This window comes from Pleurodeles waltl, chromosome 10 (genome assembly GCF_031143425.1).
Source record: "Pleurodeles waltl isolate 20211129_DDA chromosome 10, aPleWal1.hap1.20221129, whole genome shotgun sequence".
Classification (NCBI taxonomy): Eukaryota; Metazoa; Chordata; class Amphibia; order Caudata; family Salamandridae; genus Pleurodeles; species Pleurodeles waltl.
This window is the reverse complement of record NC_090449.1, coordinates 161,307,130-161,326,920: the sequence shown is the minus strand read 5'-3', so window position 1 is coordinate 161,326,920 and position 19,791 is coordinate 161,307,130. Positions and strand designations below refer to the sequence as shown.

The window sequence follows — 19,791 nt, the reverse complement described above, 5'->3', positions numbered from 1 at the left end:
TTGCATGACAAACCACTATGTGGTTGTAATGCAACAAACCTCTACAAGTCGTTCAATATTTCACGTTGGCCTTTTCATGGCCATTCTTCTTGTAAATTTTGAAGTGCTATTGTACCATGAATGCTGTGAATGTGACTCTGCAACCCCTTAAACCGAGCCTCATGTGCCACTTTCCTCTTAGGCCCTCATTAAAAGGTTCCCATTAACAATTCTGTTCGGTATATCTCATATTTAAGTGGGATTATGATTTAAAGCCTCAAGAATGGGGAATAACTTTTCACATCTGGATTTACTGGTCCTTTATCACGTTTTCTCAATTCTGGGGACTATAACATAGATATTTACCAATTGGTCTGAGCAGGTTCTAAATATCTTAATGGGCTGCTGCGGGTCAGGGGTGTTGGGTGGGTGGTGGGGAGGTCATTTGTTGTGGGTGGGTGGGGAAGCTTTGAGTTTCTATGGAGAGAACTGCCTGCTACCCTGATGGTGGTGGAGGAGTTAGGAGGGGGCTGGCGCCTCCCTTGGCCTGTAGCTCCTGTTCTTCTGCACTTGGGTTGTACTGGTATTAAAATTGGGTCCAGAAACACCAGACAACTTCTAGGTGTGCTGAGTGATAGCTCCCCTGTTAAGCATCCATGGAGCCCTGGGCTGACACTCACGTTGTTCATTTTGAGTAGTCATGGCGACTCCTCGGGATTCTTCACTGAGGACAGATGCCACAACAAAATTCCTTGCTTTTACACCACTGCAGTTCTAGCTCCTCGTCAATTATCGTGATTTAGGTGACACAGTACTAGTAGCAACTCACCTTGTAGTCTCATTTATCACTCATTAATTTTAAGCTGTGCCATTGAAAGCCAGTGGTTTGCTTGGATACAGAATTGCTGAAGATTCCAAACCACATTTACTTGTGTGTACTGCTAGAATTTGCAGTAAGGTTTACTAGCTTCCGATGTGGCCTTACATATTTTTCCATGATGAGAACCGCTTCTTTTAGCCTGCAAAATGCTATTATTTATGGCTGCAGTATGCAATATGGTGTTAATTGTCTGCGGCAACGTGTGCTGATGTAAGGCTGTGGGCTCACTATGATGGAGCACAACCACCCATATTTGAGACATGGCATGCTCTTTTATGATGTCTTGATAGAGGGGCATGTTTGTGGGTAGGTTTTTCTGCTATAATTTCTGGCACCCTGACTGCAGAAACCAGACTTCGTAGAAGATATCTCCACAGAAGCATCAAGCCCCTCAGTTCAATGGATGCAGCCTCAAAAGAAGCAAAGGTTTGGCAAACCCTTATGCTGGTCACAAAGTTCTAGTAAGCTTTAAAGAGGTTTTTTACTCTGCCTGGTAAAATTATTTGAAAGTTTATAATATGCGTATTTACACCATGTTGCATGACTAGGTTAAGCCAAAACACTACAAAATCCAAATGAGCAGCTGTGGCTTGTGACCTCTCATCCAGCGTTTCCCAAGAAATACCTTTAACGATGGCTCAGGCTGAAAGCCAGAGGAAAGTATGCTTTCTATACACAAGCAGAGGTGAAAGGGTGGGGAAAGTATTAGGTCCAGCTTTTTACCAAGAGAATGAAGTTTAACACACTCCTTGCCATGCTGTCTGGTGTTGCCTGGAGGATGGTGAAATGGCCACCTGAGCAAGTACAAGGTTACTTGATTCCAGGAAACCTAAAGGTGTGCTCTACGCACAACCGTAAAATGATAAAGCCACTGCCTTAATACAAAAGCCAAGAACTTCAGAAAAATCATTAAAGTGACCTCTCTACATAAATAAAATACTAGTCAGCTTAATCAGAATAGATACGGAAAGTAATGTAGAGACAAATGGGTTTCTTTCTGAGACAACCAAACAAATGACCAACACTTCATATTATCTACTGTACACATATATGTAGTTAATATTGTTGTCAGTTCCTAAAGTCTCTGGAACGTATCGCTTTGTTGATTCACATAGCGGTCTATAAATCGTCTATGAATTCTGTATAATGTACCAGAGTCCAGCTAGTGTCTGGATACATTTGAGCAGAACAATCAGCTTACATTAAGAAAGAGTAAAAGCCAAAACACAATTGAAGGTCCTGTGACTAACTCACATCAGGGTTAAAATTCAGGCCTAACACTTCATTGACCTCTTTCAAGAGCCTGCCTCTAACTTTCTGGACACAGAATTATGTGTTAGATAAAATCCCAGGTTCATCTCTAGTGATGATATGTCTGCCGTTGGACTAAAGTGAAGACACTCATTCCCAGGGAAGCATGTGCTGGCTGGAAGAGTAACGTTGATACTGTTAGCATTACATGTATTATTACAGCAGACAATTCACTCACGTGTGATTGCAGAGGCGGTTTTGTCAGCAGGCTGATGACCACAACGATTCCAATGGTCAGGATGCAGAGGATGATGGCGAAATGCAGGTAATGAACATCTTTGATCACTGAAGGCCTTTCATCATAGACGCCACAACGAGGAACTGGGTAGATAAACTCCATGATCATCCTCACAAGGCCAACAACCAGACCCACCATCAAACCCCAGAAAGCGCCCTGAAAAAAATAAACTTTTCCTTAATAATGTCTGAATCTGATCAATCACTTCACTTTCATTTATCTTGGTCTCTCCCCTAGATCACTGTCAACATTCTAAAACATTTTCCATGCCTTAGCTAATTCCTGTTGATTTAAATCACTTTTTATCTAAAAAATTATTCCTCAATGCTCTTCTGTAGCTTACCAGTCCTCCCTCCAATCACAACTTGCTTAAACCACATCATCGTTCTTGATTTACTTATCCTACCTTGGCCATTTCTCCTACTTTATGACACTAACTCCATTACTTCCCCAAAGAAAACACCATTTTCTCCAGCAGACCATTTTTCCTTAAAGCATGTATCATCTCAGAAATATCCTCTTTCGCTTGTGTGTTTTGTATTGTTTATCGGGTTAATTATGTTTTCTTGCATTTCTTCTTCTCCCACATATCCTCCTGAAATGACCTTCCTTCCTCAGATTACCTCTCTTCAGCAGGTCTGTACACCACCCTTAAGGTACACTTATTCTAACTTCTTTTGATCATATATCGTCCTTTAAATCATTTATCTTCCTTTTGGCCATGTCTTCTCAATCCGGCTATATGACCACTCCATTTAGTCAATTTCTTCCACACCAGACGACTTGTATTCTTGTCCATTATTTCTTTCACATATACTGCTTTGGCCCATTATCCACACTTGCTTAAGCTATCCCATACATAATGCTTACTTGACTGGATCATACATCTTCCCCTTTATCGTTCATCATCCTTTAGACTTCATTCCCATCATGGATCACTGCTGAGAAATATCACTTCATACCTCTGAGATTGATTCTATATTTTGAGGTCACTTTTCCTAGCTTAGATGTAGTCACCCTGTTAGATTATTTTCCCCTTAATCATCTCTCACCACTTGGATTCATTCTCCTAATTTGGATCATGTTGCCTCCTTGAATCGTGCCCTTATTTAATCACATCTCTTCCCTTTTATTGATGTTTTCTTCTTTCTAAAACAGTCCCTCCCTTTTGACATATCTTCTCAATAAAATCACTATAAAATTATTGGGTGAACTAGAGAAAGGAGAAAGAATGATCAGATACACAAGATGTCATTTTAGTGATCAGGAAGACTCAAAGAAGAAGTAATCAAGAGGAAAATAGGTGATAAGAGAGAAGTGAAGTGATCGTAGAGATTAATGAAATGAAGGTACAGGGAAAACTAATTATCACTGACAGGACAAACTGGCTAAAGGAAAATAACAAATCTAACCAAGAAGATATGAGATTTGACAGGATAAGTCAACACAAGGAGGTTTTCTTCTAATGGGAAGTTTCTCTAAATCAGTAGAAGTGATCAGAGTCATAATTATAATTTCTCTGTACGAGAAGATGTGTTCTAAAGATGGAAATGTTATCTTTTCTTTCTCAGATCACCACTTGTAGAACATTCTCCCTATTAGATCACTTCGCCACCTAGATTCCTTCTCTTTCCTTTTATCACTTGTCCCTTTAGATATTTTCTGGTCATGTGCATCCCTTCTGTTTCCTTGGATTATTTCTCCTTGACTATTCCTTTCCAGATTAGATTGCATATATATGGTATCGTAATCTGAGTCATATAGTCTATACAATCTATTTAAAGACCCTTACCTGTTCATTGGTCCTTTTCCAGAATACAGCCAGGGCAAAGACTGCTGTGACAGGAGGCGCCAGGTAGCTGGTTACAGACTGAATATACACATAGAGTTGGCCACTGTTTGCACTCTGCAATATGGGGATCCACACAACACTCACTGCCACCAGGACCACTGTGACTATTCTGAAATTAACAATTAAACAAAACGTTTAAAGGATGTCCCCATGCTTCGCTGTTTACTAAAATGTGCATACCTGATATTTTGTGGGAGGACACATTATACATGTTCAATATATCTTAAAAACCAATTCAAAAGGATGATTTCTTTACTATATAAATGAATGCACTTGCCTGGGTGATTCCAGGCTAAATGAGCCATTTTAATTGGTTAATTCTATGTTTACAATCTAAATCTCAATCCCACGAGTAAGGACCTTAGCATCTAAAGATCAAGATCAATCAATTACTAAGTGTATGTTTAGAGTTTGGAGGATGGAGTAATGTCTGTCAGTGTGGCAGAATAAATTGCTCTGTCACCTTGAAAGACATCCTGTTCGCCTGAATCTAAAGATGTCCACCAGCCCGCCACACATCTCTTCACATTGGTGGAAACAGCCATTACAGTGGTTCTTGTCAACGTTGTAAAAGTTTGACAGAAAACTCAGTCAAACAGTATGGAAGTCCATCAATCTCCTGAAAGTGGGAGTTTGTTTTTGCAAAAAGGTGAAAGAAATGACCACCTCTACACCATAGGAGCTTTCTCCCATGGTGTGGGCGGTCAATTATTTTACTATACGTTCCTCATTCCAAGGATTTACCTGGCGGCGATGGACAGCAACAAAAAAGCTGTGCGAGTGCCCACTGTAAAATGGGTGGACAGTAGGATGGCTAGGCTTCAACTGCCTGGAGCCTGTCGCCTTTAACTCGGGATGATGGACAGTGAGTTTGGGGCAGAGGGTATTCAGTCGCAGTTGCAATGTCCACCAGTCTCTTGTTCAGCCCCTTAGATGTGATGAGTAGCATGCTCACTTGTTGAAGTGTAAGAAAGCTTCAGAATGCTTGAATGAAAAGCAATCAACGTGGCTGAAGAGGAACAGATTCGATTAGCAGGTTACTAAGAAAGGTAATCATTTTAATGTCTGCTCAATGTACAACCCGTATTGATGTGTGAAAATGTGTGTGTACATTATATTCGGAGTTGCTGCATTTGATATAAATCATGAGTTACACATGCAATCATGTACATCCCCACATTTTCCCCACCCTAATCGAGAGCACAGATATTCGTCCAGAACTCTACCTCCAAGACTTAAGCTTGAATGTAATTATTTAATGCAAAGCTCCACAACTTCACACTGATACTCCAGAAAGATTGTCACCTGAGTTCCAAGGACTGACCATCTGTAATTTTAGTGGTAACCTGCAAACTATACCCACAACCCTCTCTCCATTCCCTGGTGAGCCATAAATACCTGTGCAAGGTGGAGGTGGGTGTTGCAGGAAGCATAACTACATTACAGAGGTGTCATGTGGAAACAGTATCCGACGGCCCGTCCTGGTGACACACTGGCTGCTCCTTTGATTGGTATTTGAACACATGCTAGTCTTAAATGTTCTGTGTGGGCCATTGTTCATCCATTTTAAATATACTTCAACCTAAGTCAACAATTTGGGTTTGAGATTTTGTGGTAAAGTAAAGAGTGAATACAAAGTGCGTTAGATTTCGGACCGTTTGGATTTCAAATTACAAAATTTCAACAGCTGATTCATTTTGAGTTTTTAAAACTACTTGAATCATTATGTTTTTTTGTATGTGTCCTCTACTTCCAATAGCTGGGCTTCTTCTCACTCCAAGCTACCGAAATCCAGCATTTGAGATCCACCGACCAGTGTAATCCCCTCTACCAAACTCAGCACAACCCCTTCTCTGTGCGACGATTCGTAGAAATGCACGCCTCTGCAGTCGCCATCTTGGCTTGTTTCTTTGCTTAGGATATGCACTACACATTTCACTGTGAATCTAGAGAGAATGCCCATTTTAATGGAAAGAAATGGGCTGTTGCCCAGGTGTGCATGCATTTGATTCGCTTTTTATTTTAATTAACTTTAAATGGTCCATTTATAGAGCACTAAGTGATGCAGAAGATCGTCTTCAATCACTGTTATAAGCAGAAAGAAACAAAATTTGAAGCAGAGAATACAAATCTGGAGTGAGTTAGTATCTAAGCCCTAAGAAGATGGGGTGTGTTTTTATTGTGTTATGTACAAATAAATGAAGAACTCCACCAATAAAGATGGGATCGTTAATAAGATTATGTTGCGGAATAAACACAAAGTCTGCAGTGCTTATTTTGTTCAAATAAATGAATAAATTAGTGACGGACCAAAGTTTTTCATAGAAGTCTGCTAGCCCAACTGAATCCTACTGGTTTGCCCATTATCAGAGATGCCTAGTCATGATTCCACCTCATTCCTCGTTCTTCCTCCACCTAACGCCTCCTGTCTCTAGCTCACTATTGCATATTCTTTTTCATTCCTGATTCCTCCTCTTGCCAAACACTTCTGATGTTCCTCTTCCTTCTTCTTTCACCCTTCCCTGACTCTCTTTCTCTGGGTCAAAGGCAGATGATGGCATTTCCCATTGGTTATGCTTTCATAGAAACAGACAACAAGATGATCAAGTCATATATCAAGTATCTGAGTGTAACTAGTTATAAGGGATTTATCGATCACCAAGGTCAGACATTAGGCAGATCGTCATGTCATGTCTCTCTTGGAAGAGTCCTGTTCAACTACCAAACAGATGCCATCTACAGTCACTTTCCCTTGTCTCTGGACTTTTCTTTGTCCCATTAGGTGTTTGCTGGTTATGCATGAGGTTTAGCCTTCTTGCTCTGAACTTATTTGCCTCCCAGCACAATACCAAGCTTCCCATATAGTGCTATCAGTTTGCAGATCACAGGCTTGAGCGGTCTATGCGCTCTCTTGTGCATGACCAGTAGGTATTCTGCATGCCTTTCCTCAAATTCCCTTTCTTCAGAAATTCCTGTTATGGATCCATTAGGATCAGGCTTGGGTAGTAATAATTCTCCTCTCCCACATTCAACTTTCCAAAGACTCAGGTAAATGGTTTTGCTTTTGAAGGGTTACGACTCCTCAGTTGTTTTTTTTTTTTTTTTGCAACATGTCCTTGGGAGTCGAGAAATTTCACAGGGATTCTATCTTAAGGGTATATAAGACCCTTGGGCTTGCTTTCAGTCTTGGTGTAGGGCTCAGGGAGTACAGCCTTCAGTTGTGAAGTGGATCTATTTCTTTAATTTGATTTGGATAGGTTTTAAACAGGTCTGGCAGTATCTATCTTAAGAGTTAAGTGGGAGCCAACAGGGCTTTGTTAGAAGACTTGAAGCCTAATGTCTTATGTTTGCTTAAAGGCTGGTCTATGATGAGACCTATAGCCAGATCTCTAGTACCTCCTTTCCATTTGGTGCTGGGTGCCTTGATTGTTCCTTTTAAATCCATGGGAGACGTTTGTTTGACATTTTTATCTCTCAGGGTTCTATTTCTCAGAGCCATTAATTCAGCTAAAAGTTTGGAAAAGCTGGGTTCTTTACTGTGTTTTCCTCATTACCTGCGAATTTTCCCTGACAGCATGGTACTCAGTTTAGATTCCAACTTCATCCCTGAGGTATTTTCCAACAGAATCTACAAAAGGAGACTGACCCTCCATCTTTCTTCCCTGATTTTTCTTGATCTGGTTTCAGAAAAGGACCATGCTTTTTATTCTTCAAATCAAATCTCCACTGGGCTACCTCCATCTTCCTGCATGGGACTGCAGAGTTTCATGGTTCTGATTCCCCAGTCAGCCAATTTTGGCGCTGTTTGAAAAAGTCTTACATCTTCTGTGTCTTCTCTTAGAAGCTAGGTCAGAATATGTAATTTCCACTGGCTATACCTCGGTCATTGCTGAGGATTCAACATATACACGTTGGAGGTCCGTGGAGGAATGTCTGACTCTGGAACAAAGCTCAGAGTGTTTTATCTCTGACATCTGGAAAGCTGCCTCTTGGGCTGTGCTCTCTGCTTTTATTTGTCAATATCATCTATAGGAGGGTGGCGATAAAGAGATGGATCTTGGTTTTATGGTGCTGTCTTCTGTTTCTTTGATCTAACTGTATTTCCTTTGTTACACTATAAGTTCTGACATATGCTGTCACACGGGGTTTTCTGGTCAATTATCAGGACTTAGTAACCTACTGCAAAACCACTGGATTCTGAATATTCAAAAGCATGCCACCAAGGGGGAACCCTAGTGGGCGAGGGTAAGACAATGTAAAGCAGTGTGCTTTTCCCACCTGTAGGAGGTTCAGTACAAAATACGGAGTAGGACTCTCTTTTTATAGGCCGTAAATGAGAACTCGGTAGACGGATTACTTTGTCACAACGGTGAGAGATACCCCGTCCACCAAAATCTAAATCCCATTTCATCCTACAGGATTTAGATTTCGGAGGATGGGATATCCGTCACCGTTGTGACTGAGTAACCCGTCCACCGGGTTCTAAATCAGGCCCATAGTTAAGTAGGAGGATGGGCCCTTTTGAGTATCCCCCTTGTCTCCCTCCTTTTTTGATACAATTATCAGGGTGTCCAGTCAAACGACTATAGCTTGGTACATCCTCACAAAAGAAAGGGACAAGTAAATGGTCAGATTACTTAGCAGTAATTATCATTGCTGCTGGGACCATCTTTCTCATCCCATCCCTTGTATCTGCCTGCCTTCCATCCCAGTAGAATTTGTCGTTGGACAGAAAGGTTGGCTTTCTACGTACAGGAGTGGTTTGGGGAATGTATTTATGTCTTTTTGGCCCCCTCCCCGAAGAGGTGTCATAAAGGCATTTCAGAGAAAAAAAAACGTTCACAGATCTGTCATGGTGGTAACATACCTCATGAAGTAGGATGGTGCCAAACGACTTAAGAACACAGAGGCACTACTACCCTTCACATACGTGTGCTACACCTGGAATAGTGAACACAGAGGCACTACTACCCTTTACATACGTGTGCTACACCTGGAATAGTGAACACAGAGGCACTACTACCCTTTACATACGTGTGCTAAACCTGGAATAGTGAACACAGAGGCACTACTACCCTTTACATACGTGTGCTACACCTGGAATAGTGAACACAGAGGCACTACTACCCTTTACATACGTGTGCTAAACCTGGAATAGTATTCAAACGTATTAATGACTGCATTGTATCTGGATTTTACTTTTTGTGGCATAAATGTGGGACAAAGCATACCACATATTTCCCCGAATGTATTTATATTTACAGTTTACTAGCTTTTTTGCTGCTAGCAAGAAACACTCACAATTATTCCCCATAAAAGACAGTATTTTTCTGAATCTGCGTTGTCATGCCATAGGGACCCGTTTTCGCTTCTCGTAAAAATGTTCGGCAACCCTACTAAACACCAATAAAGTGTCTTTCAATAAAGGAAACACCAATAAAGTTCGATTAAATAAAAGAAAGACAGAGGCAGGAAACGCAGGAGGGTATTCCGTGATTTGAAAATTTCCTCCCACGTGACATAAAAGTGCCAAAACACGTGATGACGCCTAACGAAAAGGTGGATCATGGTATCTCGTTTCAGAGGTCTGTGATGGTGTGCGCTGACAAGTTTTCGGTGTCTTTTCACTTCTCGTAATGTGATAGCTGATTAATTAAGAATAATACATCAAAAATGTCGCTCAATTAGGTTAAGTGCAAAGCACTCATATTGGGTTGCAGGGCCAACCACCAGCTCTGGTTTGTTGGCATTCTGCCGCCCGCACGGCGGAGGGGTCCGGTTTCATGGTTCATGGAAGGAGAGAAACAAACTGCAGGAAAAGTCAAACCTGCCGAGCCAACCGGGTCGGACTTTAGTCTCAGCAGCCGAAGAGTAAGTTTGTTCCAGGTAGCTGTTGGCTCTGTATTCCATTGTGGGGAGAAACCTAAAAACGCCTCCATTTTGACTTCAAAAGAGTGCACGGTGCTTGAAGGGGCTTGGCCTGGAAGAAGCAGCCTTCTCCCATGTAGTCTTTGGAGTCTACTTAATTATTCACCAGGCTTGGCCTCCTGCTCTGGTTGGCAAGGGTGGTCACCTGGGAGCATTGATGGGGGTGTTTTCCTGTTCTAACTGTGGCCTGTAAGGAAGCACATCCAGAAAGCCAGCAGTATTATCCACTGGTGTGTCCAGCGTAGGCCACGGGCAGTGAAGACTTGCTTGCAGCACAGGGGCCCTATTGATGAGCCTGTGTAAGTGCAGCCGTAGCCTGCAAGGCAGGCAGTCTTTCCATGGGTGCTGCCTACAGCGGTGGTGGGAGAGTTGGAGAAGGCCTTAATAAGCCTTTTAGGATTAACAAGGGGCAGACAAGAGGGGAGAAAAGAGGAAGGGGAATAAAAGGAACTCTAGAACAGAAGCAGAGGAAACGAGAAAGAAGGGTGAATGAAAAATAGCACACTAGGGCAACTGAGGCAGCTTCAAACGATACTGGAAGATGTGGGAGAAGTGGGCTGGATAAAGGACAGAAGGCTAAGAGAGCGAGAAAAGTAACAGAATGAAGAGTGAGGCCAGCAAGAAAGGTCTGGCTAGATGAGGGGCCACATCAATCTCATAACTGTCTTGGCACAGTTGGCAAACACCCAGGGGGGCACACCTCAAAAGGGACAGGTGCATTCCACTAAGGCGTGAATATAGTGCAAGTGGCTTATTGACGCAAGTGAATCACAGGCCTGCTCACCCTTATCAAAGAGATACCCAGTCGATAAGACCATAGGCCCGGTACCAGCCAGAGCAGGCAGAAAAATAGGAAATGGAGGAGTGAAGGGCAGTAGGTGAGCAGTAGGCAGAAAGAAAGGGAAAATGCGAAAGAGATGGAGATTATGTTAGTTAATGGTGGAAAAAGGTCTTTGGGCTGTTGCGTTTCAGGAACAGCTTTGGCCAGATCTTAAGACTGCGGTCCTGCCTGATCAGGGTGACAACCATGTAGAAAGAGACAGGTTCTAAGGCTGGTGAGAGACTAGAAGAAGATTTTTCAGCAGAAGTCCCATTACTGCCTTCCTCTAAATGGGGCCCTAAAGAAAAGCTTTTAGAATCAGGTGATAAATATCTACTGATGTAACAAATGGGATCCGCTATGTAGAGTCATAAAATGAAACCCAAATAAGCAAAGATCACAATGTTTTATACCTACTACTACATGTCTGCTATAGAGAGCTTCCTGACAGCCTCAGTCAGGTTAGCGAAAGCATGCGTATGGACAAGTTGTCTCGCGTACCCTGCGTAAATGTCTGAAAATTGCTGTCCTCGGAAACAATGGCCTAAGTTGCATCAATGGCAGTTTAGACGCAATTACACCCCCTAGTTTTAGTACAAGAGAATACTTTATTCACAAAAACAATACTGGACATCCAGCTGCAGCAAGGCCTCAGGAATAAGTGACAAATCACCAATAACCTCCTCAACTCAATTCTCTATCCCATTCCTTACTACTTGAAAAGAGGCCACGCAAACCTGATCCAGGGCTCTCTCTTCAAGCATATCCCAATTAATTGTATTACCTCATAAGCCCACCCTCACCACCTTCAGGACGGGGAATCTTAAAACAAAAGGGTGGGTCACATGTTTGATTTCAGATTAGAGAAAAAAGGATTTTAGAAGAGCCAAAATTTGATCAGAGAAGGGCAGGAAAAATTCTGCAATGTTACGCTGCATCTGGCTTTTGAATATCATTTCAAAGGTGCCACAATACAACCGTCAATGTCCAGGTTCATCCATGATGGTTTCCCCGATGACGACCCATTAAACCAATATGAGTTTAAACACCCTCCACGCAATAGACAATTAGACCAACCTATTCATTATCTGTTTAGATCAGGCTATTTGATTACGTAGTATTAACTCTGTATCAATGATCATTTTTTCTTCATTGGTCTACTGTTGTGATTTGTACGTCCAGTTTTGTTGACTGAATACTCAATAACACTGTGTAAGCACCTGATCATTGTTTTTAGTAGAGTATTCTTCAAAAATATAATGAAATCAATACATTTTTGAAACTCATTGAAAAAGGCTTCTGTATAGATTGAGAGATTAGTACATTTTCCAAAGGTGTTTATGTTAAGTGACATTAATTGCTGCATGATGATGTAATGTACCAATAGTAACCCTTGTTGCTTAGTTATTATGATCATAGCAGACAAAAGAAATATGACCCATCTTCAAATAAAACATTTTTTCAACGTAGAAGTTTTCAAGGGAACTCATTCACCAGACATCCTCCTGATTCAAAGGGAAATCGATGTCCACGTTCAGAGCCGGCTTTAGGGCTGGTGGTGCCCTCTACCCCATGACCACTTCCTCGTATTCCCTCACTACCACCCAGCAAATGTGCCCCTCATCTCTCCATAGCCCTCCTTTCACTTACATTAATTCATTTTAAAAACACTTATAAAGGTTGGCTTTATTAATCCACACACAATATAGTTCTGTTCTTTGCAGCAGGCATATTAACCCTCTGCATATTAACCCTTTACACTACTTTATGGCAAGTCAAAGCTGCCCCTAAACAAAACTCCCATCTCTCTCCCAAGCAGGAACATTAATCACAAGCAGTATCTTGATATTTTAATTGCTCCCTGAAGGCTGGACGCACAAGAAACGTTTCAGTAGGTGATTTTAAACTGCAAGCTTCTAAGTTATTGCTAAAGACAGCGCCCCCCTGAGCTCAGCACCCAGTGCGTTTGCACCGCTCGCACTGCCCTAAAGACGGCCTGACTATGCCAATATCTTGAGCAACTCAATCCCTGTGGAAGGTTGATTGCATCTATTTCAGGAAGTGTTGAAAAAATAGAACTGAGTACTACTGTTGGTTTCTCAAGGGTATTGAACAGATTTTCAACCAATCCCACTATATTCAGACTCTCTTCAACTCCCTTGCTGCATGGAAAAGGGCACAGTGTTACAGACAAACACTATGCGCCTCATTATGATTTCGCGGACGGCTTAAACTGTCCGCCGAACCTCTGACGGCTACTTACCTGCCAAGCCCATTACGAGTTTCCCGCTAGGTAGGTGGGCGGAAACCTGAGTTTCCGCCCATCAGCCTAGCGGGAAACACCCTACAGCATTGACTCTGGCTTGTAATTGAACCGGCGGCAGTGCTACGGAGTGCAAGGTGCAAAGCAGACAGTGAACATTGTGAGGGTGCTGGTCAGGGGGGGCCCTGCACTCCCCATGCCAAGTGCATGGGCAGTGCAGGAGTACCCCTGGGGCCCCATGCACTGGTACTTCACCAGCCTTTTCATAGCGCTTCTACCTCCATGAAATCGCCTGCGGAGAACAAAGTCGTAATCCCCAGGGAAGCAGTCTTGCAGCGCTGCCCTGGCGGATTAGGACTGTCACGACCTCCAGACCACCGGGATGACTAATCCTGGCGGTGCTGGCAGTCCGACTTTGGCATGACCGCTGCGGTCATAATATGGCGCTCAGACCGTGGCATTGGGGGTGGTCCGACCGCCATCTGCGAATCTGGCGGCCATGAGACCGCCAGATTCGAAATGAGGGCTAGTGTCCCTCCTTCAGAAAAATGTGATTGTATCATTTCCCATTCAGGAAAATGGGATACAGTGGTACTCAATTGGTTTTCTAGTGGTGCAACTGAAATTTGTCTGGTACCTTTGGCGTCACAATGTTGATCTGCGTGTGACCATATTGACATTATAACTTGTGAAGTTTATAACAAGCTAACTGTAAAGTGGTGCACTAAAAGTCTATATTGAGGTGCATTCACTGTAGTGTAGTGGTAAAATGAATACGGTATAACCATTCAAACTAAAATATAATCATTGATTTTGAGTTCATATGTTTCCTTATGATATTGGAAAGCATTTCATCTTAAAACAATAATGAATTTCATAACGGATGTGCACTAAATGTCTCCGCCATATTCACTGGCATGTATTAACAAGTTATTTTGTTTTATATTTTACTGCAACTTGAAGTTTAAACAAGAATTATAACTAACAGTTTATAATTGAATGGGGTTTGTGTGTTCTAATGTATTTGAATAAAGTGTGCCATTTTAACTCTGCTTAGCCTTGTCATGTTAGGCCCGCTAAGCCTCAGTCTCATAAAATGTGGGAAACTGTTTTACTTCTTTGCTAACGTGTCAAAGTCGGTACACACAGAGAGTGAGAAAGTGAAGACTAGCCCTGTTCATACTGTTTAAATGTCGTTCAGTACACCAGGGATGGATACTTTCCCAGGATGGTCGTGGGAACCTATAAGCATGTTGCAGATGTCTGTTGTATGATGCAAGGGGACTGGACAATTAAATCTTCCGGTCCATAGGCGTTACCAATGGACAAATCACCATTTACTTTGGACTCTGATTAATCGATTTCAGTTGGTTGGAGAGGGAAGATCCCCTTGGACTTTGAGAAATACAGACCTCTTTGCCCTTGCCCCTCACTTTCCCAGATGCTTGATTAGAGAACTAAGATTTTCTTTGACCCATGAGAAGACTCTTGACCGAGCTATGACGTATATGCTGACACCTTACTTTACCTTAGTTAGCTTTATCTTGCCCCAGATGTCATTTTTCCAATATCTTTTTGTCCTTCTTTCGCTTTTTGTCCCTATGTATTGTAGCCCAGCCAATGCAAATTAGTAACATGCTGGCTTTGAAAGATTCCCTTTGTCTTAGCTAGCTATTTAGATGATTCTCATTTGCACTAATGCTTAGACGGGTTGGTCAATACTTATTTTCTGAGCACCAAGGGGCACTTTTATGGAAAGTGGCACTGCACCGAGTGCAGCGCCCCTTCCCTGCGCCCTTTGTACCCCACTACCACCACCATGTGTGCGTCATATTTAAAAAATGGTGCACCATGGCGCAGGGTAGGGGGCAATAGCGTCATTTGTCATGATGCTATTGATGTACTCTGCAGGAGTAGTGCCAAAATATTGGCGCTACTCCTGCAGAGTACATAGGGCCCCATTCTGAAGAATGGAAGCCCTCTTTTAACACCTGCTCTTAAGCAGGCGTTAAAAGTGCTGTAAAAAATGGCGCAACTCCATTTTTTTGGCTCGCCTAACGGGGCAACGCCTCCTTTGCATACATTATGCCTGGTGCAGGAATAATGTAGCGAAAAGGGTTACAGAGTGGCACAATGCATGCATTGCGCCACTCTGTAAATACGGCGTGGGATTTCGGCCTCATTGGGCCACATTAATGTAAAAAATAATGACGTTAATGTGGCCCAAGGTGGCACTACGGCATTATAAATATGCCCCCACGTGTTTTTATTGTTATTCTGTATAGCAGTGATTGAGTGTTTAGTTTGTTTACTGTTAATTAGACTTTGCTTCTTCCATAGGTTCGGACACCCAATGGTGTTACTGTACCTCTACAGTTTGTTTTTGAGAATTGTTTACATTTTACCCTAGTATTAAATTATAATAAGACCCTTTAACTTTATTTCCGACTTGGGTTTTCATTGTGGGCCAACCTGGTCATAGTGTAAATTAGATGTTGTTTGATGTCATGTTAATTGCCCTTACCCCCTTCTTAGGGTGAAAGGATGTGTCGACTACGTTTAGAGTATACTGAAATTCTTCATCACTAGTGAAAAAGCCATCAGACATTTCAGACTTCTAAAGACTTGAAGAATCTCAGTTTCTTTTTGCAGTGTCAAAATGGGATTTTCTAGCTTCAATACATCTTCAAGATGCATATCTTAATATACCCATTAATGAATCTCATCAGATGTTTCTCGGTTTCATTGTGGGGGGCATGCATTGCTGAATCCAATTCCTTCCTCTAGATCTCAAGGCTTCTCTCAGGGGTTTTACAAAGACACTGGCTGCAATAATGGTAATCTTCCATGGGCAATGTATTCAAGCTCACCATTACCTAGACAGTCAAGAATAATTTATCATTCTCAGGAGTTAGTGAGTTGGTATACTATGACAGCTGTTGAGACGTTGGAGAAAATTGGGTTTCACACAGTTTTAAGTATATTGGCACAAGAGATTGTATTGATTCCCTGGAGCAGAAGCACCAAATTATGCTACAGGCTACAACATCTAATCCAGAAGAACCAAACTCCAGCCAGGGGGCATATTCAAGAACAAGAGAAGATGGTATGTATTGTTTTAATTTGAATGGTTATGAGATTGCAATTTGTTTGATTGATCACAACCTCAAATCGTCTTTTTCTTTCTTTGTGTTGTAGGCATGCAAAAATTCTCACGGCACCTGTAGTTCCTCATATTCTTCATAGCTGGGAATTGGCATCTCGATCTCAGGTCTCTTCGTGGTGACAAGGTCGAGGCTTCTTATTCTGAGGCAAAAGTTAGGAATTCTGCTATGTCCTCCAACACCAAGGATAGTGACTACAGACGAAAGTAAGCTAGATTGGAGGCCGTATTGGTTTCGAGTTCAGATCCGGTACGTTGGTCAAGTCAAAAAATTGTCCATTCATCCATACCTGATTTGTCATTTCTGAACATATTTACACTTCCTGATGAGAGTAACAGAGAGCAAATCCTATCATAAGGGTTTAGCTGTGGCTGTATTAAAATTACAATGAGCAGCAAGTCGAACATTCCATAGAACAACATTATAGGTAGAAAATAATACCACCCACAGTTACCGATGATGGTGGTATTGGTAACTCTGGAGGGCAAAATTATTCTCCACTACATATTTTGGACATCAGCGTGCAGGAATCAGTACATGCAGATTCCCGCTTGGCTTCTTGTGACTTTCACTGGGAGATTTCTGATGCTTTCAGCAGCTAGAGTTGCAGTGTGAAACCTGGGAATTTTTCATCCCTGTGGTGCTGGTAATTCCCATTACTTTCCACATTGGGATTATTGGGGCAATCGCAATTAGGCCATTCTCATTCTGCTTTTTCCTGATTTCATGAGGAAAGGGAGTCTCTCTTCAACTTCCTACGGGGTCTGAATTATGAAGTTTAAAAGCATGTCTTAGAAAACTGAAAATAAAAGATTTACAAACATACTTTTCAAGCTGCACATGGAAGTCATGCCCCTGCAGCAGACTGCTACCTGTAAATGCCCTGAAGAAGTTGGTGTCATACTAGTTCTGCTCAAGACATCAGAACATGTAGCGGAAATGGGCCTAGCCGAGGGAAAGCTCCATGCTGAGTTTCCAACCAGGAAGTTAGTCAGTTTTTAATGTAAATACAGTCTGAAAATAATTTCAGAGTGATTTTTAAGGATAGACTGAGATCTCAAGTCTATACTAACCACCAACATAACTCGCTGACAAAGTGATAGACTTAAATGCCTTAAACAATCCACTTATCTACATATTTTGGATATAAATTACATAAACCTTTCAACTCTGTACAGGTCTACTTGAACATATTTGCATCAGTTCACTTTTTTACTTAAATAATTTTTACGGCTGTGCACAGCTATAATCATTGAATAACTGCGTATCTTTCTATTTAACATCAATTGTTAGCACTATTTAACATGTTAGATATATAGAATATTGAAGTCATTTTTGTAATTTTCTTTTTGATTGCTGTGATACCATGGCATGCGTAAGAGTCGCTGTATCAGGCTGCTCAATAATTGTTATATCAATTTTCAAGTAAATTTAATGATTGGGTTTTGAAATGGCCTGATGCTCCATGGGTGTGAACTGGCTGAACCATAGTAAAGAGATAGCACTGATGACAGTGGCTCTAGCTTTCTGGTAGGACTTTAATGCGATAATTGTACCTTTTGTAGTTGTAAGTGATATCCATGAATAGAAAGAGACCTTGCCTTCCAGTATCCAGACTGAAGGCGACTGCCTCCACAAAGGGGAGTCTCCTTGTTAGAATAGAGAAACCAGAGAGACTTGTGTGCCTCCAAACCTAGGGTCATTCCCTCCAATAGGAGCTTCTTCTTCTACTAAATGTTTACTAAACTTAGAAGGAAGAAGGTGAAGCTTTCTGTTGGTCAGACGTCTTTTCAGTCTACAGATGAGAAATGGAAGGTTTTTATTTTGCTGTGTGGTGGGACTCTAGAAGCAGTGGACCCCTCTTCAAATGTGAGGGAATTAATCAGGTTGTGGAAAATAAAGAATATTATAAACTTGCGTGATAATGATTTGGTCTGCTGTTGAACAGGCAAAACCATGAACTAGTATTCACATTGGGTAGTATTTTTGATCATATTTAGGTAAATCAAAGTTTGGTTGTGTGCATACTTTGGCAGCGTACTTGAAAGCTGGTGTGTTCTACAAAAGAAATAAAAACAAATTATAGAAATAAAAACAATTGAGTTTCAGTGAAAATTGATGTCATGCAGCAGGATCTGATTTGCTGCTTTAGTGCCCCTATATTGTTTTGTTCAGCAGTCCCATGCTGCCTAAGACTCAAAAAAAAATATTGTTTTGTACCACTGTTTGTTGTCTCAGGATATAAAGATGAATCCATCTTTTGATGTACTCTTGTTGTACTTTGTTTTTTTTCTAAGATATTCTTCTCCCAACACAATATTTTAAAATTGAAACTGAGGGGGTCATTTTGACCTTGGCGGACGGCGGAGGCCGTCCGCCAAGGTACCGCCGCTGAATGACCGCACCGCGGTCAAAAGACCGCGGCGGCCATTCAGACATTTCCTCTGGGCCGGCGGGCGCTCTCCAAAAGAGCGCCCGCCGGCCCAGAGGAAATGCCCCTGCAACGAGGACGCCGGCTCAGAATTGAGCCGGCGTAGTTGCAGGGGTGCGACGGGTGCAGTTGCACCCGTCGCGTATTTCAGTGTCTGCTTAGCAGACACTGAAATACTTTGCGGGGCCCTCTTACGGGGGCCCCTGCAGTGCCCATGCCCTGGGCATGGGCACTGCAGGGGCCCCCAGGGGCCCCGCAGCACCCCCTACCGCCATCCTGTTCCTGGCGGGAGACCCGCCAGGAACAGGATGGCGGTAGGGGGTGTCAGAATCCCCATGGCTGCGGAGCGCGCTCCGCAGCCATGGAGGATTCACAAGGGCAGTGGTAAACCGGCGGGAGACCGCCGGTTTACCCTTTCTGGCCGCGGCTGAACCGCCGCGGTCAGAATGCCCTCGGGAGCACCGCCAGCCTGTTGGCGGTGCTCCCGTGGTCGGTGACCCTGGCGGTCACCGGCCGCCAGGGTCAGAATGACCCCCTGAGTGTCTTTTATTGACTGTGATGTCCACTACCACTGGTGTGTTGATAAGCCTATTGTTAAATTGAACACAAAGAGACGGCCTCCTTAAGTGCTAAAGGTACTTGTCAGGTAATGAACACCTAATCGTGAAAACCCTTAAGGGGCATTTTAAGGCAGGTAATTTGCAGATCTAGGACATTTGTGCATTGAGTCTAACTTCACTGAGCACAAGGTTTTACTGCAAAAACGTTTATCCAAAATATGTTTTCTTCTAAGGGTCTCATTATGATTCCCATGGAAATTACTTCATGTAACTTTGCAGTGATACCACACCTCCCAGTTTTATGTCATTGGGAAATTAGTGTTCAGGTCCAGGTTTCACACTATATAAAGATGGCTGAGGTGATG

At 42.4% G+C, this 19,791-nt stretch overlaps 1 protein-coding gene across 3 annotated transcripts in view; it reads right to left on the bottom strand.

Moving 5' to 3' along the window:
• Positions 1-19,791, bottom strand: part of SLC5A10 (solute carrier family 5 member 10) — a 546,087-nt gene that overhangs the window by 61,545 nt on the left and 464,751 nt on the right. For all 3 annotated transcript variants that reach the window (XM_069210113.1, XM_069210111.1, XM_069210112.1), the window contains exons 12-13: positions 4,201-4,369; positions 2,349-2,564 (exon numbers count right to left, since the gene is read on the bottom strand). In XM_069210113.1, coding sequence (XP_069066214.1) covers positions 2,349-2,564; positions 4,201-4,369 — 385 coding nt within the window. The remainder of the gene's footprint in view (positions 1-2,348; positions 2,565-4,200; positions 4,370-19,791) is intronic.